We start from the raw sequence: 23,277 nt of genomic DNA on the forward strand, positions 1-23,277 counted from the left end.
GGGTCGAAAAATCCATTCTTGCCTTGCAAACTTCTCTTACCTCTTTATCTGAGGTGGTCTTGCAAAACCGCAGAGGCCTAGACCTCTTGTTTTTAAAACAAGGGGGACTATGTGCTGCTCTTAAAGAAGAGTGTTGTTTCTATGCTGATAGCTCAGGAGTTGTCCTAGACTCCATGAAAGAACTAGACACCAGATTAAAGGAAAGAGAAAGGGAACGAGCTTCACAACATACCTGGTATCAAGGACTATTTAACCTTTCCCCATGGTTAACAACATTGTTATCTGCTATAGCTGGTCCACTTATCCTTCTCTTATTGGTATGTACCATTGGACCATGTGTGATAGGTAAATTCTTAGAAATCCTTAAAAGAAAATTTGGCCAAATTGATTCGGATTTAAACTCAAAACAAAAACAAATTAATGCGCTAATAGAGAAAAAGGCCCTCTTACAATTCTCCTCGGATTCGATAACTCTGATAACGAGTTCACCAAAGATGCTGCTAAAGGGGAACCACGAATTCTCATGAACCTATGACAGGATGAGTCGGAGGACCTAGACTGGACATAATAGTGAGGATGGTGAGTATATAGCCCTTAAAATAAAATAAAAACAGAGGAGATGTTGCGATATCACCCAATGATCCAATGATACCATACCTGCCAGGTAACGTGTAAAGCTATGATTGGTCAACATAGTCAGCCAGGTAACAAAACAACTAACAACAACGTGTAAAGCTATGATTGGTCAACATAGTCAGCCAGGTAACAAAACAACCAACAACATGTGTAAAGCTATGATTGGTCAACATAGGTATTACCTTATATGGTCAGTATGCCTTATATGGTCAGTTACCTTATATGGTCAACTATGCAAATACATAGCCTTATATGGTCAAATGTACCCAAAAGGAATGTTTCCTCATACACCCTAAACCCCACCTAAACTTGCACAATAAAAGAGAGGAGCAAAGTTTGCTCGGGGCTTCCTCTCCCCCAAGGACATGCCTTTGTGTCTTTGTCATCATTGCATCTGCGAGAGAAGCCCGTCCGGGCAGTCGGTCCGGGCGTGGGCTGCCAGCTGACTCCCCATCCCTGCAGTGGGACCAGCAACGCATCATGAACATTTATAAAATGTGGGATTTTACTTGTTGAATTTTTTTAGACAATTATAATATTAATACTGTTATATTGCTATTATTGCTGTTATTTTAATAAAATTAAGTAATTATTCAAGGAAACATTTTTATGGAGGTAAATGTATTCTACTTTCCTTCTCAAATAAAAATGGAGTTAAATAATTATTAAAATTATGTGGAATTTATGGGACAAAATAACATTAGCATAAGATTTATACATTTATTTAACACAATTTTCCATGTTAGAATTATTATTTTAAGCAATAAAGCATTAAGAAATTTTCTATAGGACGACAGAACCCATTAAATTTATCTAAGCTAAAATATGGGTGTTATATGACAGGATTTAATAATTAACAGAATAACAGCTGGAAAGGAGGTTTTCTAGTCCAACCCCCTGCTCAATCAGGAATCCAGCCTCTTCTAAAAAGCCCGCAATGATGGAACACCCACAACTTCTGAAGGCAAGCTGTTCCAATTCTGTCCATATACAACAGCGTTTTATTTTTTTTTCAATTAAGAAATGTGTGGCTAAGAATTTTGAATAATACAAGTTATATTTTATGTTATTAAGATGCGACTAATTCACAAAAGTTTTTCTTATCTTTAGCTGGACAGAGAACTGGATGAAATCTTCACAATTTTGAAATGTAAAATGGATGAGGACACATTTTCTGATAAAATAGTTCAGTGAGATATTCCAAGATGAATGTATAGACTGGCTGATGTAATGAAAATGAGAAAATAGCAAAGAGATACAGAAAAGTATTTTCAGTTGTCTAATGCTTATTTGGATTTCTGCAACTCATATAAAGGTAACTTTCTCCTGTCCAGTTGAGTCTGACTGTAGAAGATAGAGCTCGTCTCTGTTTCTTAGCCAAGGGAGCCAGTGTTGTCCAAAGATCCTGCCATGGCCTTGTGGTCATCATAACTATATGCTGAGGTACACGGAATACTGTAACCTTCCCACGGAATACCGTAACCTTTGCATGCTTCCGAACTTCTAGGTTGGCAGGAGCTGGTGGGGCAGGTTATGGAAGCTTACCCTGTTGTGCAGTGCTGGGGTTTCCAACCTGGGCTGCCAGGTTACCAGCTGACAAGCTCACTGTTTTTAACTATTGAACCATAATGCTGCCATGCAGCTCATATATTATAGCGCTAAATGACAATGATGCTGCACTTGGATATCAATAATCCAACAGAACACAATATATGTTCAAGGATACTTGGCAAATAATATGAACACACTCATAATTTTGTTTTGTAGAATCTCACAAACCCCACTCTATATAGTTGTCTTTCAGAACAATTGTAATAGATGCATCTCCAAACTGAGTGATGCATTTCAGTAGGATTTTTAGGCAGATAATGCAGACTAACGAGCAAGGGATGACAGGTAGAAAATGGCATTTTACAATGGCTTGAAACTATATACAGTTCCTGGTTGAATTTATGAAGCTGTCTTTGTATCTCTCCTGACATATATATGAAACGTTTATGTCCTCACCTAACTCAGTCTGTTTTTGTTTTTGTTTTACTTTTTCAGTACAAACTACAGGTCTGGTATTTACCATTGGTCACTCATAAAAATATTGACCAGCTCTGATTCTCCTTACTTGGAAGCCCAAATGGGATTGGACAGCTCGATTATACACTGGCAACTTTCTTGCTCTTCTCAGTCTATTCACTTTTCCAGTACTCTTCCACCTTCCAGTACTTTTTTTTTTTAACTGGCCACACTTTTATATTCAACCTATATTTATTCATTACCTATTGTTAACTATATAATAAAGTAATTGTTTGGTATTGTATTCTAGATAGATATATATTTATTGCAGTGACTGACCAACGAATTAAACAGTTGCCTTCCTAAATGAATAAAAGAGTAAAAGAAATAGAACACAAGAAGCCATGGTTGGGCAAAGAAAACTATTGTATTCAACTTCATTTCTCCTTTCATACCCAACTCTCATAGAACAAATGGGCAGAAAAATCTTATACAGACATTTCTGTTTCATTCCTTGAACTAGACCACGTTCTATCCATTGCTTTCTAATTCTGTGCATCGAGATAAGCAAATTCATTTTACTTCCTCTAGTTTTATATCATTTATGTATAGCTTGTATTATTCATCACTCTATTTTCCCTGTCAAACATAAAACTACTTTATTCTTCAATGCAGTTTTTCACAACCATATTCCTCACTGTTCAAACCTTTACTGCAAATAATTTTGGTTCACCGCTAAGAGCACATTATTGTCTGCACCCAGAAGATATTGTACACACGTTTGTCTCTAATCATTTTTCCATTGCATATTCTTTTTCCTTGCTCACTGCTCAACCATTCTTTAAACATTCTATTAACTAACACAAACGCTTTACTTCAATCCCAAACTGTTCTTATTTTTCACACTCCATTAAATATAATCCGTAATTTAAAGTATTTACTTTAGGAAATTTCAACGAATGTCCTTACTTTCTCACAACACGTTTCAAAATTCATCGAATATTTTTAACGATTGCATATAAGCAGTAAGAATGTAATGTATTTGCAGACATAGAAATCAGGCTGTAACATTTCTACATATTACACAGATGGAGATAAGCCAGAGAACAGATAACTTTTGACAAAAACTACTTTGCTAACCCAACTCTCTTCTAGACACATTTATCTCACTGCTTCTAGCAACAAACTGCTCCATGAAAGAAAAATACCAACATCTCCCAATACACCTTAATGTAAAAAAACAAACTACAATTCCCAGGATACTCTGCGGTGCCGAGCGAGTGGGCAAGCTGCATTGTGCAACATAAAATTATGACCTCTTTTCACCATCACCGCCCTTTCACTACAATTACCTCAGAGTCGTTGCAAGGAAGGAGGAGCGTAAAGAGGCCAAGAAAGCCGCCCCGAGCAAACGCAAGCGGCCACGGAGCGAATCACAACCCGGGAAACAAAACTGCCGGCTTTCAAATCCTCCGCCTCCCTCAACGCCATCATCTTGGGTGGCTGCGGTGGCCGGAGTGGCTTCAACGTGACAGGGAGAACCGACGCGCCAGGTAGGCGCCGCAGGGCGGACAGTTGATTAGCCTGATTTATTCGAGGTCGTTAGTAAATTGAGGGAAGGTTCGCTCCTCCTCAGCGGTTCTGACTACGCCTGCCGGGACACGGAAGGAGCCGTATTTTGTGGGAGGAGGAAGGCGCTACTGTCTTGCTTCCTGGGCTGCACATGTTAGGGGTATGCACACGTGTAGACGTGTTGCTGGTGAATGGGGTTGCGAACGAAAAGCACTATCGGGCAATTGGACGTGACTGCCGGTCAAAACCTCCTTCATACCGAGAGGTTTTCCTGCCAAAACCTGCTTGTTCTCGCCCCTGTGTGACGTCATGCCCTCGTTGCTCTTTACGAGTGAGGCCAGATTAGATTGGGTTATGTAAATTCTGCGCGCACGTCTGAACTGGGGCTTTCAGGAGGAGGAGTTCGGTAACCGAGTGCGTTTTCATCTCCGTCGCTATTGTGTTTACGTTGTTGGATTTTGCTTATAGAAGGGTGAGGGGAAAACATTGAGCTGGTTTGCGATTAATTAGCAAAATTATAACGTGTACCTGTATGAAATGCATAAGGAGTTCTGTCACGTTGAAGAATAATAAGGATAGAGCAACCAAGAGTTCTCTATTTAGCCCCTTTTGGGTTTTTTCTAAAAAAAGATGGCATTCTTTAGCTGACCTCTAAAAAAATATTTTGTTCCAGAAGTGGAAAAGAACTGATGGCAAAACATCAAAAAAGGAAACTTTCTAAAATACAGATTAATACTGCCAGGTTACTACAATCCAAAAGATTTGTGTTGGTCAGAAGATACAGATGACATTAGTAAGGAAAATATAGAAATAGAAAATAACTTATATTTTTTTCCCAAAATAATAGGAAAATTAAGGTCCTTAGTAGTATAACTAGTTGTTGTGGAGAAAATAAGAACAGAAAGAAGTATTAGATATGTTTGCTGCATTGAATTACTTATAAAAAATAAAGGGATAAAATCTAATAACAAAAGTATTGCAATGTCTGTGGTTTGTTCCTTTGTTACTATTCAGTCACTCTTTTATATTTATGTAATGGCAAATAAGGCAGTGTTATAAAATACAGGTAATCCTGGACTTAATGACCGCAATTTAGGCCAAAATTTCTGTTGCTAAATGATATATTAAGTGAGTTTTGCCCCATTTTACAACTTTCTTGCCACAGTTGTTCAGTGAATCACTGCAGTTGTTAAGTTACTAACACAGTTGTTAAGTGAATCTGGCTTCCCAATTGATTGTGCTTGTCAAAAGGTCACAAAGGGGGATCATATGATCCCAGGACACTGCAACCATCATAAATGAATCAATCACCAAACATCTAAATTTTAATCATGTAACCATGGGGATGCTGCAACTGTCATAAGTGTGAAAAACACTCATAAATCACCTTTTCAGTGTGGTACAAACTGTTACTAAACAAATGGTTGTAATGTAGCTCTGTCAGTGCTATGTTCAGTTCTTTGGAGGTTCACCTGTGGCTGGAACAGAACAGTTGGGAATTAGAATATATGGCTAGGAAATGCTTTTTTTATTGAAAAAAAAGAAGGAAATCTATTGACAGTTAAATTTACTTTTTATTCTCATGAATCATTTGTTGCTCAGGTTTGTATATAAAATAGGATGGATAGAAACTAGAAATAAGAAAGAATTACTTTTTATGAAATGAAAGCAGAATTTACTTTTTTAAGAAAGGTGGATCTGGACTTTTCTGGATGATGACTTTGGCTATCCAACTAATCTGTTTGAAGCCTTCCTTGCCTTAGTGCATCCTCTGCCCTGCACTATCCATCCTTGCTTGAAATGTGTTAATTCTAATTTATGCAGAAGCAGGATGGTAGCATTTGCTATAAAATGATGCTAGGTAACATGTTATGATAAGCTGAGTAATATTTGGGTGAAATGGCCTAGCTGGTTTTGTCAGAATAGAGCAAACATTGCTGTCTTCACAGCAAGCTTTCAGCCTAGTTCAGTGGCATATTATCATGCAAGGTAATTAGAAATTATTAGTCTAGTACACTTGACAGTTTTATAGATTACTACAAGAACAGTTGCTCTTCACTTTCTTTTTCTGAGGTAGCAAAAAATTCAATAACTATGAAGCCATAGAGCCAATACAATAACAATCTGTAGTTTCCTCTTGTTATTCTTTCTGTACCAAAAGAAGAGAACAGGAGAGGGAGTCAAAGAGGCTAATTTTTATCTCTCACATACTTAGTTATTTCTCTTCTCTTTTCCAGCATCTTTCCCATCTGATATTGGCAACAGTTGGCACAGTTAAAAAATGGCATCAGAAGATATAACTAAGCTTGCAGAATCACTTGCTAAAACCCAAGTGGGTGGAGGGCTGCTGAGCTTTAAAGGCAAAAGTCTGAAACTCAATACTGCAGAAGATGGTAAGAGGATATGCTGTTGCTGTTGATTATGAGTGTTTCATTGAGTAGATGTATTATTTTTGCAGAGCTCATTTATATAAAATAAAAGCATATATTATAATACCCCCAAATAGGCTGAATCCTAAATCGGTGGTCCCCAAACTTTGTGGCTAGACCCAGCTGACAGGGGAGAGGAGAACTGGGCCTTGCGAGCACATATGTGTTGGCTCGCTGCTTGGATGAGTTGAGCTGCACACCTGTGTGTGCCAGCCCACCTTTCATGCGGCTCAGTTTGAAATAGGCCACGGCCTAGTAGTGGGCTGCTGCCTAACTGTCTACAACATGACTTCTAGAGATTGATTACAGATCTGATGGTGGATAACTATATGAATAATGTGAAACAGCAATCAGGAATCTGTTATTTTGCTTTAAGTCATCTTGGTAAAGAGTGCAAAATTTTAAAAAGAAAGGAAAGCATGATTGGTGGAGAGGCAATAGGACTTGAGATGGAATTATAATGAGGATAAATGTAGTTTGGGTTAGAGTTCAGAAATATTCTGCCTGTCTCTGCAGCTGAAGATGTGATCAAAGAGATTGAAGAGTTTGATGGGCTAGAAGCCCTGCGTTTGGAAGGAAATACTGTGGGAGTTGAAGCAGCAAAAGTCATTGCCAAGGCACTGGAGAAGAAATCTCAGCTAAAGGTGAGATTTTGATGTCTGATTATTCTGTATAACGATGGAATTGTACTTTAAATTTATTATAATTTTGACGATGTGTTTGAAGAATATTTCGGATGACAAGCATAAGAAACATTTTATAGGATCTTAATTATTTTCACATTCTGAATAACATTAACTCTCAACCTTGCATACTTTGTCATATATCTCTCTCTCATACCCGCTACTTTATGTCGTAGAAATATTATGTTTTGGAGGATTAGTGTTCAATCCTTCTCTGAAATTAGCTTCAACTCTTGATAAAATAAAGTAAATTGGTATTTCATATTTGAGCAAACAGGGTAAATAAATAAATGCACTCTTTGGAGCTTGGTTATTATGTTATTATGGAACGGTTATTATTCACATACAGTAATTTTTGCAATTATGCATATTGTTCACTAAGGACATCATAGAGAAATAAACTATTATGTATCTTCTATGATTTTTACCAATGTTTATAATATATTATTCTAGAGGTGTCATTGGAGTGATATGTTCACTGGGAGACTGAGATCTGAGATTCCCCCTGCTTTGGTACGTGAAATATGTAACTGTTAACTATTATTAACATGAGATTTTTCTAATGTTACAGTGTGGGAGTATCATCTGAGGTTAGTGATCAAAATGACAGCAGTATGCTGATTTTTTTTACAGAGCTTTAGATGGAAGCAAGGACCAATCAAAAGAACATTTGGAGACTAATGACAAATCAGTAATATACAGTAGTACAGTGATCCCACCTTTTTTTTTGGGACCCGGTACCCGGTCGCTGGGCGCCCCGGGCCCATCCCGGCATCCTGGGCGCGTTTTGGTGTGCGGCGCAGCGCTCTGAGTTGTGGCTTTCCCGGGCTCACCGAGCGCTCCCTCATCTTTGTGAAAGTGCGGTGGCTTTCGCGGGGGGGGCCCCCGGGGAGGGGGGGGGGGGCGGTAGGACTTGTCGGACGGTCGGCCGTGGTGGGGACCCTGGTAGTATATAAGAACCTGTGAAAAAATCTCAGGTTCAGTTCTTTATTGTTATTTCCAGTTAAGACATTTCTCAGTAGAAAGGCAAAGAAGATCATTGGCTGACACTGCTGCTAATCAGAGTAGGTCATGCTAAGGTAAACAAATAACAGTCTAATTCAGTTCAAGGCAGTGTCACGGGTCATACTTTTAAGAAACATTGTTATAGACTGAAGGAATTGCCTTCTTTCACTAAGTTAAGAAAATAAGTGAATATATGTTTTAAATTAAAACTGAAGTAGGTTGTCATGGATGTGTGTGAGAGAAAGGCTGAACTTACAGCATTATAGTAAGTTGTGATTTGTTATTCCATATTTTTTAAATTTTGCCTTCAGCTCAGCTGCTGATAAGTGAAGTCATTCACAAATCCAGTCTATTTTTAGGAATGCTTACTCAAATGAAAGTTCATTTGGAGCTTATACCTGTATAAAAATACCTAAGATAATTTACTAGCAGTTTTTTTTCTCTTTATCACATACTATATATGAGTTTATGAGTCTTATGTGAAAAGTTTAGGGATACTGTACAAAGTATGTTCCACTTTTCATAAATTGAAACGATACATCATGAAGCAAAAAAAAAAAAAAATAGTATTGGCTTTGAGCAAAATATTTTTCTTCTGTAAAAGGAGGATTTTGTTCTACCTTTTATCATTTGTCAGATTTCTCTTGGAGAAGCCCTCATTTCTGCTGGCTGCCAACTTGTGGAGTTGGATCTGAGTGATAATGCCTTTGGACCAGATGGAGTCAGTGGATTTGAGGCATTGTTGAAGAGCCCTACCTGTTTTACTCTGCAGGAACTCAAGCTAAACAACTGTGGCATGGGTATCGGTGGTGGCAAGGTAAAAAACATTTCCTGGATCTTTCTGAAGTAGAGACTGGAATGATTTCCAGCTTCCCTTGTGATTTGTTTCTACACACATGATGTATTGCTATAGATTGTTGCCTTAGGAAGCCTCCCAAATTGATGGAGAAGTCAACATCATTTACTCTAATGAAAAATATAGTGGCTTATTCTTGGTCTGCCCTAGAATGTTCTAAAGGAACTCTAGTTAAGAGATAAAGAATCTGCCACCCTGTATCCCACAGAGAAATCTAAGTTGAGTACATGCATTCATGCCAATTTCATGACCAAAATTACTCTTTTTTATGTTACAATTGGAAATGTTACTAATGCACAAAGTTACTAGCAGAGTGTCCATTATCATGTATATAAAACTGCAATTTAAATAATTTGTTCCATGTAGGCATAGTGAATTGACACCTTAGCAAACATTGTTTTTTCTTAAGATCTTAGCAGGAGCTCTGAAAGAATGTCACAGGAAATCAACTGCTCAAGGCAAGCCGTTGGCTCTGAAAGTATTTATGGCTGGCAGGAACCGTCTGGAAAATGATGGTGCAACTGCTCTAGCTGAGGCATTCACAGTGAGTATAAGAATTAGAGTTGTATCCCATTAAACAGTTACATGTAATTGGCAAATAGGAAGGGAAAATCTGAGCTTTGGTCAGATGTGTTATAAAAACATGAATATTCTTTTTATCCAGTTCTGATTTGTTGTACATTGTGTTCTTACTAGCTGATGGCTGTTGGTGCTACTGATGGCTGCTGCTGATGGCTTTTGTAATAGTAGTCAATTTCTTCAGAGAAACAGCCACTTCCTGAATGTGTTTGAAGGATTCAACAAATTGAGACATCATATTAATAAAACAGTACCATCATTGCAGTATAGATTGATCATTGTAGTGCAACAAGTTTGGCCCAGCTGCCCTACATAAATAGAAACCCATTGTTCTGTGTCATATTTCAACTTACCGATAGTCCCTTGGTTCCAACCATTTGTTCAGCAACTATTCAAAGATTATGACAGCATTTAACAAATGGTACATATGATCAATCCTAGTGTTCTGGCCATTGCAGCATCTCCATAGTCACCTGATTGCAATTTTTATGTTTCCTGCCAACTTCTCATAAGCAAAGTCATTGGGAAAAATGGCAGGAAATTCAAAGTTGTGATCATGTGAGGTCCTCATTTAATGACCCATAGTTCTGAGGTCATGTTGGCAACTCTGATTGTCCAAATTGCTGTAGCTAAGCAATGTCATGTGATGTCACACTTTACAACTTCATTGCTAATCAGCAGAAATTCTGATCCCAACTGCCATTGTAACCTACTAGCAGTTGTATTCAAGCAATTGTAGGGGAAATGTAATACCGGTAGAAAGATAAAAGTGACCCTAGTAAATGTTGTCTTAATACATTTTGTTGGGACATATGGTCTTTAGACTGTTTTAGATTCTTATTTTATGGGCACATGAACTTCTGAGATAGATTGACAAATTGAGCTTTACAACAAAAGGGTCCTTGAAACATTTTAAAATCACTTTTGGTAAATAGGGTCCTCAATTGATAAATCTGAGTGTATTTAAGAAGTAGGGCTGAGTATACAAAGATGTCTAACCTATCATTTTTGTTGTAAGTAACGTTATACAAGGTACATGAGAAAAAGAAGCTAAGTGTTGTACTTAATGTTTTTGAAAATAATTTTATTAAAAATACCATGCATTGCACTCCATTTGGTGAATCTCTACGTGGTAGTAGTAACAAACTCTAGGGCTTGAAATAGCTTCTACACTCTGCTATTTTAGATTAAAATAAGTGATATTTGCCTTCTTGTGTATGAAGAGTTTAAATTATTAGGAAAAAATGATTTTACTTCTGTTTGAACAATGGCTTTCTGTGCTATCTTGATCCTCAGGTTATTGGGACTTTGGAAGACGTTCATATGCCGCAGAATGGAATTAATCATCCAGGAATTACAGCCTTAGCTGAGGCCTTTGCTGTCAATCCCTTGCTGAGAGTGATTAATTTGAATGATAACACTTTCACTGAGAAGGGAGCTGTGGCTATGGCAGAAGTAAGCACTTTTCAATAATTTTGTCTTACATTTTATATTAATACTGATTTCCACATTAATAGTGATTTGGATTCAAATCTAGAACAGCAGTTGTGAAGTAAAATGGATTAATTATTTAGAGAAGAGAAAACAATCTGAATTTTTGCCAGTGTACATTAAGTTTGCTTATATGTCAATGCATGTGAGATAGCAATTGGTGGGGTGGTAAGAGGTTGGGAATTTGCTAATGTAAAATACAACATTGACATCCCTGGGAAGAATTCAAAATGGGATTAGAGAAATTCATGAAGAGTAAGGGTACCATTTTATCTATAATAGCAGTGTGCCTCTAAATTTCTGGCAGAACCTAGATGAGTAATCTCACATGCACTTGGGAATTGTTTATGAGCTTCTCTGAAATGCTGGATGCAACAGGTCTGATTCAATACAGCTCTTATATTTTTAAAAGGAAGCACTTCTGTCAAGGTTGAACAGTCTGCATTGTTTTCTTTATTTTATTCAGGCCCTTAAGAAACTCCGTCAAGTGGAAACAATCAACTTTGGGGATTGCCTGGTGCGTTCAGAAGGCGCTATTGCTATTGCTGAAGCTGTTAGTGAAGGCCTTCATAAACTAAAGGTATTGGCCAGCCATACTTTAATCCTATTTTGTATATTGCTATGTATGCGATGAGACAAACTAAATTATGGCTGACATGAATATGCTTATTGGGTAAGTGGTGTGGTGGCCTAGAGGTGGAGTTCTTGCCTCACAATCAGGAGGCTGTGAGTTCAATCATCGGTAGAGGCAGATATTTCTCTCTCTGGGCATAATGAGAATATATCTGCGGCAAAATCTCTGCATTGGTGACAGGAAGGGCATCTGGCCAGTAAACACTCAGCTCCATTCAGTTGTCCCGACTCCACCCCTCAAGGGATTACGGGGTCGTTAAAAGAAAAAAAATAATATGAGGATTTATTGAGGATCTTTAGTTGTGCTCAGCAGACAGTGAAGAAAAATAAAGAATAATCCTTCTCTGAAGCTGTAGCCCAGACTATTGCAGTGGAACCAGTTAATTTCCTAAATTTGTTTGGCTAGGGCAGGACCAGAGCATAACTTCTGCTTCTGTAAGTAAAAGTTTTGGTATTAGAGATCATATAAATATGAAATACATACAGATTTGTATTTTAAGAAACTACTTGGAGAACACTGGTTTTCTAAATCTTAAAATTATGTTACCATCCACCTTACAGCTAAAGATAGTCATGAGTTGAAAGTCAAATTAAAAACACCAAGAACATTTCAGTTTTGTCAAGCTACATGATGAAGTTAGAGAGTTGTGTATATTTGGTTTAAGATAAATGTAAAATTTGTTTATATTAAATTGGAATGAAGGCCCACATATTATTCTAAAATGTGGATGGGTAACTTCTTAAATCCTAAAGTTGAATAATTTGCCGGGCTAGGGTAGCATATTTATATGCATATATCAGAGCCTCAGCAATTCACAGTAAGCATTGTGAACCACAGATTGTTTAATTTTCTGTCATAAAAACAACAGGAAAAAAATACATTTCCTGATAGCTAGTGAGAAGAATGGGGTTCCCGGCAGCCACGGTTTATGTGTCACATATCATCCAGGAACGTAATCTATTCATCCATGAACTTAAAAAGCAGTGAATCAAAAATGAAATCAACCCAAGCTGTCAATTAAGCATTAACTGCAATCTTCAGAAATAATTATTTGTAATCCAGGCACCTTGTCACTGCCCCTATTGTTTCTGAATTGTTCTTTAGGACTCTGGATGATATGAATTATAGATGCCATGAGCCCACTTAAAAATATTTCGTGTATTCTTCCTAACCCAAGTATTCTTATGAACTTTACTTTCTGCTTTCTAGGAACTCAACTTAGCCTTCTGTGAGATCAAGATAGATGCTGCCCTTATAATTGCTGGGGCTACTGAGGACAAATCAGAGCTGGAGAAGTTAGATCTCAATGGTACTGTATGTGATTGTGCTATGATTGATAATGCTGTTTATCGTTCCTAAAATCTGCAACCAAACTGTTGAGTTAATGTGTACATTAGTCTAAATTCCCTTCTCTTTCTCAAGTTCATTCCCTTTCAATTAGCTTTCCACAGATTTTCAGTTCATTATCTATTCCCTATCTTCCTTTTACCAATTGACATTGGATGATGCCTGGTCTTCTAGTTTCCTCAAATCTGCAATCTCAGTAATAATGGACCACAGGATTCACTGTAGTTTTTAAGATTATGCAAATCTTATTGCTAGGTAAATTTACTGACTTTCTCAGAAGCTGGATAGGCAACAGTTTTAATTTGATACCTATATTTTGTGGGCACTTACAGTGTTTGTGCAAACCCAAGCATAGCCCAGAATAAGTTTCTTTTCTGCAGCCAAACATCATGATGAATAGATTCCTATGGGTGTTAAGGGTCAGAGGCCTTGAGTTTTAAAAACCTTTGTAGGTGTGTTAAAGACACCAGAAAACTTTCACATCTTTTGGTTTTTAATCTGAGTATTGGTAGGAAACCATACATATGCCATCTTGGCAGCATAGACTCTGGAGATCGAAAGATCGCAAGGACGAGTAGGCCACAAATTGCCCATCCTATCTGAGTCAATTGATTTCAAAGACTTTACAGTGATCATCTTTAATTGCAGTATAGCATTTTTTTTATTCAGATATGATATTAAAGCTGGTGGTTTTATCCAGTTCTCCACATAGGCACATAGAGCTTTTCAAACTATCCTTTAAAAATATATACTTCTCCTTATATATGCTTTTATCCTTGTCATAGGCAATTGCTTTGGAGAAGAAGGCTGTGAACAGCTCCAGGATATCCTTGAAGGCTTCAATATGGGAGAGGTCCTAGGCTCCCTGAGGTAAGATATTAATGGAGCCTCCAATAATTGGCTATTTCAATTTCTAAATTATTTTTAATGTGTGAAATAGGTACTTATTCAGCATCAATTAAGTTCAATGTACACTAACACTTTGTTAATTTGATAAATTTCACTGCAGAACTCATTATTAAGCCAGAAAATAGTATTTTTAATTGCCCTGGATGTTTGGTTCTTAGATATATGTATTATATACACAGTCTTGAAATGATTTGTTTAATATAATGGATATTCATGGCTGCAAGACTCATTTAAGAGCCTTTCAGCAAATCCTCAGTAGCAAAAATGAAAGTATACTGTGCATACTGTTGTGTAATATGTAATTTGTACTGTGGCTTTGGCAGAAGTGGAGAAATACATATGCACGTTGTTGTAATTGTTCTTCTGCCTTTTCTCCAGCCTTCAAGGTGCAGGCAGTCTGAGCTATGATCCAGGGCTGTTGGAAACCATTTTGTTCCAACTGCTGCCACAATTCTTCCCAATTTGCACTAAGAAAATTTGAGCTTTGGAAATTAAAAAAAAAAACACTGTTGTGTTTCACCTCCCCCTCCCTCCCTCCCTGCCAAATTCTTGAATTGGAACAGTCAAAATCTTGTCTTTTTTTCAAAGATTTGATATTTGACAAGTTGCATTTATTATCTTTGATTCTTCCATTTATTTCTATAAATTATTGTTATTCTTGAACTAGGTCTACTAGATTTTGTGTTGCAAAAATCTGGAGGACTAGGTGGCAACAAATGCAGAAAATTCAAATTCATTGCTCCTAACTAGGATCAGCTAGATTTTTGCAGCTAAGACTTAGTATTTCTATTACCCACACTAGGAGGAGTTGGGTTAGATTTAATATCATATCTTGTTATGAATATGGATGTGACCTTGTGGACAATATGGTTACTTACTGTGTTTTGGATATCCAATTTTTTTATTCGTATGTGTTTACAATTTTATAATGGTGAATACAAGCTGACTAGAAATAAATATCTGCATATGTCTCCCAATAGTATGTATAATTATATTCTTGTATTCATTTAGTGATGATGATGGAGATGATGACGAAGAGGAGGAGGAGGAGGAGGAGGAGGAAGAGGAGGAAGAGGAGGAAGAAGAAGAGGAGGAGGAGGAGGAAGAGGAAGAAGAGCCACTTCAGGTGCAGGAGAGGGGGCAAGAAGAACAAGAACCCCTTACACCTAAAAAAATCTTAGAGGAACATGTAGGTATAAGCATACCTTTCCTCTTTTAAACAAGAACAACAACTGCTGCAGTTGATATGCCTGGTGGTATCAGTTGGAAAGCTGTTGTAGCTATTTATTGTCCGTTTTTGCTTATATAAAATTATTTAACAAACTAAAGTAATACATTGCTGGACAAATTTATTAGTTTTATAGCTGCTGACTTTTTCAAATAATTATCCTTAAGGAATTAAGTGTACCTGCCTAATGAAAACAAATGCATACACCTACTCCTGTTTAATATTGCTTTGCTGCTTTTCCCCTTGAAACTTAACATTTTAAAATGTACACTTCCAAATTATTGTTTCCAAAATACTGTAGACAAAAATAAAATTTACAAATTATTTATTCACTTGATTACATTTCATGTTTTTTCCTGTTAAGACACTTGGCTACAGTGTTTTGTAAGTATGTAAAATTAATATGATGTACATTTAAATTTCCTGGTAAATGTAGCCATATATACTAGATTCCTGCAAATGTTCCTGGAGTGTATTCCTGAATTCATATCCAGGCCAAGCTGGCTGTTTTGTTTTAAAACTGCCTGCATATTTTAAGTAATAGAAATAACCTATTACTGTTTTAGGAGTACAGACAAAAAGCAAACAGAATTTAGAGATGGGGGACAAGAAGAGAAAAAGTAGCAACTGACAATTCAACAGAATAAAAACAGGAAAAGGAAACATAATTATATCAAAATCTAAAGGAAAGTGACTAGCTGAACAACTTTTCTGTAATAAAGCAGAGAAAACAGGCAGCTGGTCATATCATTTGCTCTACAAAGTTATTGTTAAATAAAACTAGTGAATGAGCAAAAGATTATATTTCTCATCTAATATATTATACTAGCAGAAATAAAAGAGATGACAATATCAGTATAAAAATCAGACCACAAGATTAAAATTCTTATCATCTTGGAGTGGTGACAACAAGATCTTAAAGGATATTTATCTCCCAATAAACTTGGAACAAGCTATACTACTTCTGCCTAAATGAATCCACATTACTGCATTACCCATTCCATCATTTCTCATCTGCTACACAGCTTCTATTGTTTCTGTATTTTCTGGAAAAAGATTAATTTTCAGGATTTCTTCCAGGATTCTACACCATTATCCTCTCCTCTTCCTCCTGTTGATGTTGGCACCTTTCTAGCTTTCCCATCGCCAGAGAAATTGTTGCGACTTGGCCCCAAGTGTTCGACTTTGATAATGCAACAGGTAAACATTGCTAATATTTTACAAAACACACTTTTCTGGGCACCATGCCTAGTTGCTCAGTAGTTCTGTTCTTATTGACTGGTGTCTCCTCTCTTCTACTTTACACATTGCTTTACTTGGAAACTTACCAAATATTAGAATTCTAATGTGTATTAAACCCAATATCACATAGCAGCTTTGCAAGCTATTTAAATTAGTTAAAATTGTTATTTCTTTGGAGAAATAAGAAATGGCAGGGCTATGCAGCACTTTAGATCTGACTCCAGAAAGGTCATCAAGGCGTGCCCTGGGAATTTGGAAAAACATGCAGTTATTCTATGGAATTGTGTGCCAATGTTCTGTTTATAGGTCTCTGCCTACTTAAACACTGCTTTAGAATCAAGTCAAAGTACTGCAATCATAATAATTGCCTAGATCTGTGATGGTGAACGTATGGCACGCGTGCCACAAGTGGCTCGCAGAACCCTCTCTGCGGGCACGCCAGCCGTCGCCCCAGCCCAGCTCCACCACACATTTGTGCGTGCCTCCCGCCAGCCAGCTGGTCTTCAGGTCACTGCCGTGCATGAGTGGGGACAGGGCCTTCCCCAGTCTCTGCAGTTTTCCCCTCAGCACACCCTAGCTTTCTCCCCCTAGCATGCCCTAGCTTTCTCCTGCATTTCTGCCGCCCGGGCCTTCCCCAATCTCTGCAGGTGCCTCTCCATGGCAGAAATGGAGGAGAAAACTAGGGCGCACTGGGGGAAGAAACTGCAGAGATCACGAGGTCCCCCCCGTGCCCTATTTTGGGCCTGAAAAGCAGCCTGCACCAACCTGGAAGCCAAAATGGGACCGGGGGGGGGGACATGCACGGGGGTAGCTCGCACTGCATTTTGGGGCATGCGCACATGCATTCACGTGTGCTTTGGGCACTCTGCACCAAAAAGGTTAACCATCACTGACCTAGTTCTATTGCAGAACAGTTTTTATGAGGTTGAGATGCCATAAGTAATAGCACAGGCCACCTGTTCTCTTTCTAGTGATAAACTATTGTAGCAAGTTTAATTTTGATATTATATTTCTTTTAGACAGACACATCTGACACAGAGAAAGTTGTTACTGTTTTCCTTAAGATCTCTTCTGTCTTCAAAGATGAGACAGTAGTAAAAACAGCAGTGTGTGAAACAACAGGTATGTCCTTTTTTAAAGGTTTTAATCAGTACAATGTTGATGAGGGAGTGTCAAACTCATGATGTCATGGTGGCCTCATGTGAGATATCAGGACTTTCCCCCCCTTCACTAAACTGGGTGTGGGCATGGCCAGTGCATGATGCATCTGGCCTGCTGGCTGGGAGTTTGACAGCCCTGATATAAGCAGATCCATGTCTGTAAAATCTATTAGATAGAGTTGCCATCAAATTCTTAATAACCTCTCTTTTTTGACAATTTCTACTATCCTGTAGCTCAGGAGATCAAATGTATAGAGATTGGGCCAGACATTAGTTTTTGAATGTTCCTTTTTATGTACTATTTTACAAAAGAGGTCAATTTAAAGTTAGTTTTTCTTATTTCTGTTTAAAAAATGCTGCCTTTCACTATAGGAACTTAATTCATGCTCCTGGATCCTGAAATAATGTGCATAGTAATGGGAGTTATTTTTTCCTTTAGGTTTATTTTTAAATATTTGAAATTGTTAGCTAAGACTATGATGCTAAATGTGTTGTCTTTCCTTAGACTACAGGACATAGGTAGATCAAAATCAAATAATATTTCCCTAAGGATTGGGGTTTCCATGTTTCTAATACAGTTGGATTTTTTTAGATGCTTTGATGAGAGAAGCTTTTTCATCAGCCAACTTCAATTCTGATGCTTTCATAACAAGTCTTTTGATTCACATGGGATTGCTAAAGGTAAGTAGACAGAGGCAGGTGATTTTTGATAGCTATCAGGTTTGATTGTATATTTTCTATTCCAAAACGCTCAGTAGGTGAATACCAGGTATGATGGCACATGTAATAAATTACAGAATGATAGAGTTGGAAGGGATCTTGGAACTTCATGCGACCATTGTAAATACATGCCAGTTGAAAAGTACCCAAAGGTTTTAATGGGACCGGAGGATAAATTAATTAAAAGATTCTATAATTATCTATTGACTGTTAGAATGGAAGAGGAGCAAGTAAAAGAAACCATGATAGCATGGGCTAAAAAATTTGGGTATTCTATAGAATTGGACAAATGGCAAAAGTTGTGGGATACAAATTATAAATTGACCATATCCACTGCATATAAAGGAAACCTATACAAAATGTTTTATAGTTGGCACTTTCCTCCAGCAAGATTAGCTAGAATGTTTAAGAATATGTCTGCCAAGTGCTGGAAGTGCAACCACATCCTGGGCTCATACTACCATATGTGGACATGCCTGAAAACAAAAAAAATGGACTAAAATACATACCTGGATAGAAAAAATGATAAAGGAACATATAGATTTAAAATCGGTAATATTTCTGTTTGTCATAATACCAGAAAAATACAGTAAAAGGAATGTATATTTAATAGAACATGTGTTAACAGTGGCCAGAATCGTGTTTGCACAACATTGGAAATGCGAGGGGAACCCTACAGAACAAAAGATAATAACAAAAATCTTAGAATGTGCAGAAATGAATAAACTAACACTTGAAATTAACACAGAGTATTTTGAGATATGGGATCTGTTCTATCGATGGTTACATAAGAGAAACAGAAGTTAGAATTTGTAAAATCACAAGAGAAATAAATTACTTTCATTATTAGGGTTGATTGTTGTAACTTATTAATTTTGATTAGTATTAATAATATGTATTAATATTATGAGGGAAAAGCACTGTTATTACGAGATTACTACTGGAGAATATTATTATTACTTTGATGAGTATTACTCAAAAGAATTGTAAACAGACAACACACTGTTTATATGGATATTCAATATGTTGCTCCTTCTATTTATATTAAAAGATTTTAAAAAAATTAAAAAGTACCCAAAGCTTGATCATGTGACTGTGGGAATGAATCAACACTCATAAGTATAAGGATGGGTCATATGTCACTTTTTTTCAGTGCCCTTGTAACTGAACGGTCATTAAATAAAATAGTTGTATGTTGAGGTCTATTTGTATTTATATTTGGAAAGGCAAAGATCACCTCTTGGTATGTTCAAGCAATAATTTAATGCAAAATTCTATCTTCTATCAATCTTTATGAAAATGGAATAAATATGATGGCATCACACCATACCTTTCTGGGAGGCAAGAGAAAAATAAAAGGAATATGGGGATATTCCAGTTCAGTGTCTGAGTTTAGAAAGGTTGCTGAAGGATTGCTGGAATGGTTGCAGAATGGAACAAAATGGATTCTGTGTGGTTGTGGGAGGTGGGGGGGACAATGCTGTGTAAATGTTGCTGGTCCCTCTAGATATAGTAACTTTCTTTTTAATCTTCCTTTTTCCTTTTACCTTTCAGAGTGAAGAGAAGATCAGGGCTGTTCCGAGCCTTTATGGCCCTCTGATGACACTGAACCATATGGTCCAGCAGGATTATTTTCCCAAGTCCCTTGCCCCTATTCTCTTGGCCTTTGTTACAAAGTGAGTATTGTGATCTCAGTGGAAATATTAGCAATACATGGGGGGGGAATCCAATACTTTCCTACCAGTTCACATGAATTAGTGTTCCTGAACCTATTGATGAGTAAAGGTAATGGGCAATATTGACACTGTCAAAGAAAGAATTGTGCTTTTATAGGAGCTGCACTTGTTCCCAAGGATTGTCTAAATGTTATTATTTGTTAAATTCTCTGTGACTTAGGATCAGACTTGGGGGCTATATCTACAAGAACGCTTTTCCCATTTAGAGTCTGCCTGCTGAAACCAACCACATACAAAAGCCTGCTAAGGGGCTCTACCTATGAAAAGGTGAAGTGGGAGGGCTTTTACTATGTAGGGCTTCCCCTCCTGTGGAATAACTTCTTCCCCACAGTGAGACTGTTTCCATGGCCTCCCAAAGACTTGTAAAAAGATGGCTTTCCCAGAGGAACATTTACGAGTAGTGTTTGTCATATTTTGTGCTGTTTTTTTAAGATGAAGCTATTGATTTATTGTGATATTAATGTTTATTACTATATTGCTTTAATAGTATACTTATTGGAGCCTTCAGAATTAAGCAGTATAAAATATATATAAATAAAAACAGTTTTGGGTTTTAGAAGTAAATATTGCTTGATGTTTTACTGGGAAGATCCTTTACAATGGAAGGAAATCTACAAAATTATAAGCTTGTATAATCAGAGTATAGAAATAGCTAATTTGTTAAATTTTGGGGTACTCTACTGTAGTAACTGTTCTGTTTAATTAAAATTAACACACTTCTATATTTAAGATACTAATCAAATCAAATCTTTATTACAGTTATATGCCAATTAAATTCTCTAATTTTTCTTCAGATCATATCAATCTTTGGCCTTAACTACAATAAATAAAAAAACTGGATACAATATGGCATTTTTACATTAAGTTGTTAACAGATAGTCCTCGATCTATGACCGCAATTGAGTCCAAAATTTCTATTGCTAAGCAAGACAGTTGCTAAGTGATTTTTGCCCCAATTTATGACTTCTCTTACCACTGTTATTAAGTGAATCACTGTTGTAAAAAGTTAGTAAGATGATTGTTAAGTGAATCTGGCTTCTCCATTAACACTGCTTGTCAGAAGGTTGCAAAGGGTGATCACATGATCCTGGTACATTGCAACTGTCATAAATACATGCAAGTTGCCAAGCAACTGAATTTTAATCACATGACAGTCATAAGTCACTTTTTCAGTGCCATTGAAATGAATGGTTGTAAGTCAAGGACTACCTATGCTTCTCTTTTACACTATGTGCTGAATATATATTCTATGATCCTACATTTTCTTTTCAATCCAAAAGTAGATAGAAAAAGTGAAAAATCTTCCAGTGAAATATTGAGGAGGGTTTCTTGATTGATGCAGAAAAAATATTGAAAATTTTATTTTCCTTAATAATCTATAATGTAGATTATTTCTAATGTGAAATTAATCGAACAGTATTATTAGTCTCTGCTTGTATAATACATGCTACTTGAAATATGAATGCATTGGATATATTTTCTTTTGCTATAAATTCTTACTTTTGCTGCACAAATTTGATATTGCACTTCATATCAACATTTTAAACTCTCAGCATTTTTCCTGTCCAGAGCAGCCTTCTCCTGTAAAGTAGAAAATAAGTACACTGTTTCCCTTGATGTTATATAAATCTTCAATATTTCTTTTTTAAAATATTTGATAATTGTCTATGAAAAGTTTCAGAATTCTTCTTGGGCAGAATGACAGTTTGTACTCTGTCTTTAAGTATCTGTTGACTCAATGCAGTTTAAGAAATTTTGAAGAAAAAGTTTTTCCCCCCTCATCATTTCCATTTTATCTCCATAGGCCTAACCGTGCTTTGGATTCCTGCTCTTTTGCTCGACACTCACTATTACAGACTCTCCACCAGCTGTAACATACAGGCCATGGTGCTCTCTCTCACCCAAAGACTATCAGGAGAACAGGTTGAGATGGAGAGCAAAGGCTTCAGAACCTTCAGGGGAAAATATGCCTACTTGGTCACTGCGGCATAGGATGTCTTGGCTGCATTTCTACCATTACAAACTTAGAGGAACTTTGCCATGTACTTTTTATGTTGCCGTTTGTTGTTATTAAGCTGTCTGTTTCCAAAATCAACTCTGCCTTCCCAGGAATCTTTTTCCTTTCTTCAATATTTTTGTTTTGTTTTTCTCTGTTGGTTTTGTCTCAGATTACTTTTTTTTAATCTGGGGCTTCTGTTTCTCATTCGTTGTTCTCAAGGTTAAGAACTTACCTAAGATCTCCAGATATATTTCTTGGACTACTCTTCGGAGATAACAGCAAAGGTCTGAAGCTTCCTTGCAAGTGCATTATGCTATGAACCTAGTGGGGAGATTGTTTTCCTCCAGATATAGGCCATCACAAGACATAAAACAATATTACTATTTTTATTACTTCTTGCTTTTTTAGTTTCAGGCTATTCTGTGGCAATGTAATATATTTTTTGACCAAGAATATTTATGTGGAATCCTTCATCGTTACTCATTGGCATTTCCATTAAAAAGACAATTACTGGTGGCCTGCAAATGACTTTTAGTGATAACTGCCTTACAAATATAAATTAAAATAGTAGTTCAGAATAAACGTAATCAATTTTGACTGGCCTTGGGTTTTATTTCCCGCTCTTTTTCTTCCTGGTCCTTTTCAAATGGGGAAAAAAAGGTGAAGATGAAGAAGAGATACTTTATCAAATGCTCTACTTTTCTGTTGTGCTAGTTAATACAGGTAGTCCTCAATTTACAACTGTTCATTTAGTGACCATTAGAAGTGACAATGGCACAAAAAGTGACTTATGAACATTTTTCACACTTATGACCATTGAAGCATCCCCCTGGTCACATAATTTACATTCAGATGCTTGACAAATGACTCACATGTATGACATTTGCAGTGTCCCAGGTTTTGCAAACTTCTGATAAACAGAGTCAACGGGGAAACCAGGTTCACTTAATATCCTTTTTTCTAATTTAACAACTGCAATGATTCAATTAACAAATGTGACAAAAGTGGTAAAATGGGGCAAACTCACTTAACAAATTTCTCACT

The 23,277-nt window shown here is 36.9% G+C and overlaps 2 protein-coding genes across 6 annotated transcripts in view; one reads left to right on the forward strand and one right to left on the reverse strand.

The window, feature by feature from the left end:
* The window catches only part of ZC3H7B (zinc finger CCCH-type containing 7B), a 60,268-nt gene extending 56,163 nt beyond the window's left edge, over positions 1-4,105 (reverse strand). For 2 of the 3 annotated variants that reach the window (XM_087968267.1, XM_087968264.1), the window contains exon 1: positions 3,893-3,959. In XM_087968267.1, coding sequence (XP_087824393.1) covers positions 3,893-3,948 — 56 coding nt within the window. In that variant the 5' untranslated portion in view covers positions 3,949-3,959. Of the gene's footprint in view, positions 1-3,892; positions 3,960-3,995 lie in introns of those variants that run through there. The other variant, XM_087968270.1, reaches the window with a different exon arrangement.
* RANGAP1 (Ran GTPase activating protein 1) lies at positions 4,095-22,830 on the forward strand. Of its 3 annotated transcripts, none has more exons than XM_026694805.2 (16): positions 4,095-4,196; positions 6,453-6,608; positions 7,161-7,288; positions 7,781-7,840; positions 8,970-9,149; positions 9,598-9,732; positions 11,064-11,222; positions 11,725-11,838; positions 13,102-13,201; positions 14,025-14,109; positions 15,160-15,337; positions 16,457-16,576; positions 17,638-17,740; positions 18,371-18,459; positions 20,053-20,174; positions 22,039-22,830. In XM_026694805.2, the coding sequence occupies exons 2-16, from the start codon at positions 6,497-6,499 to the stop codon at positions 22,106-22,108; spliced, it is 1,755 nt and encodes a 584-aa protein (XP_026550590.2). In that variant the 5' UTR covers positions 4,095-4,196; positions 6,453-6,496; the 3' UTR covers positions 22,109-22,830. The 3 variants fall into 3 exon arrangements, with proteins under 3 accessions (XP_026550590.2, XP_087824397.1, XP_026550592.2); XM_087968271.1 differs by lacking the exon at positions 4,095-4,196 and adding an exon at positions 4,200-4,687; XM_026694807.2 differs by lacking the exon at positions 4,095-4,196 and adding an exon at positions 4,501-4,629.
* The last annotated feature ends 447 nt before the right edge of the window (positions 22,831-23,277 follow it).

This window comes from Notechis scutatus, chromosome 6, assembly GCF_049901735.1.
Source record: "Notechis scutatus isolate UNSWTSFEM ecotype Mainland chromosome 6, rNotScu1.2, whole genome shotgun sequence".
NCBI classification, from domain to species: domain Eukaryota; kingdom Metazoa; phylum Chordata; class Lepidosauria; order Squamata; family Elapidae; genus Notechis; species Notechis scutatus.

Coding starts and splice junctions, on each gene's coding strand:
- RANGAP1 (XM_026694805.2), top strand. CDS start 6,497: ATGGCATCAGAAGATATAACTAAGCTTGCAGAATCACTTGCTAAAACC. Junction 16,577..17,637: donor CGACTTTGATAATGCAACAG/GTAAACATTGCT, acceptor TATTTCTTTTAG/ACAGACACATCTGACACAGA. Junction 18,460..20,052: donor TTCACATGGGATTGCTAAAG/GTAAGTAGACAG, acceptor TTTACCTTTCAG/AGTGAAGAGAAGATCAGGGC.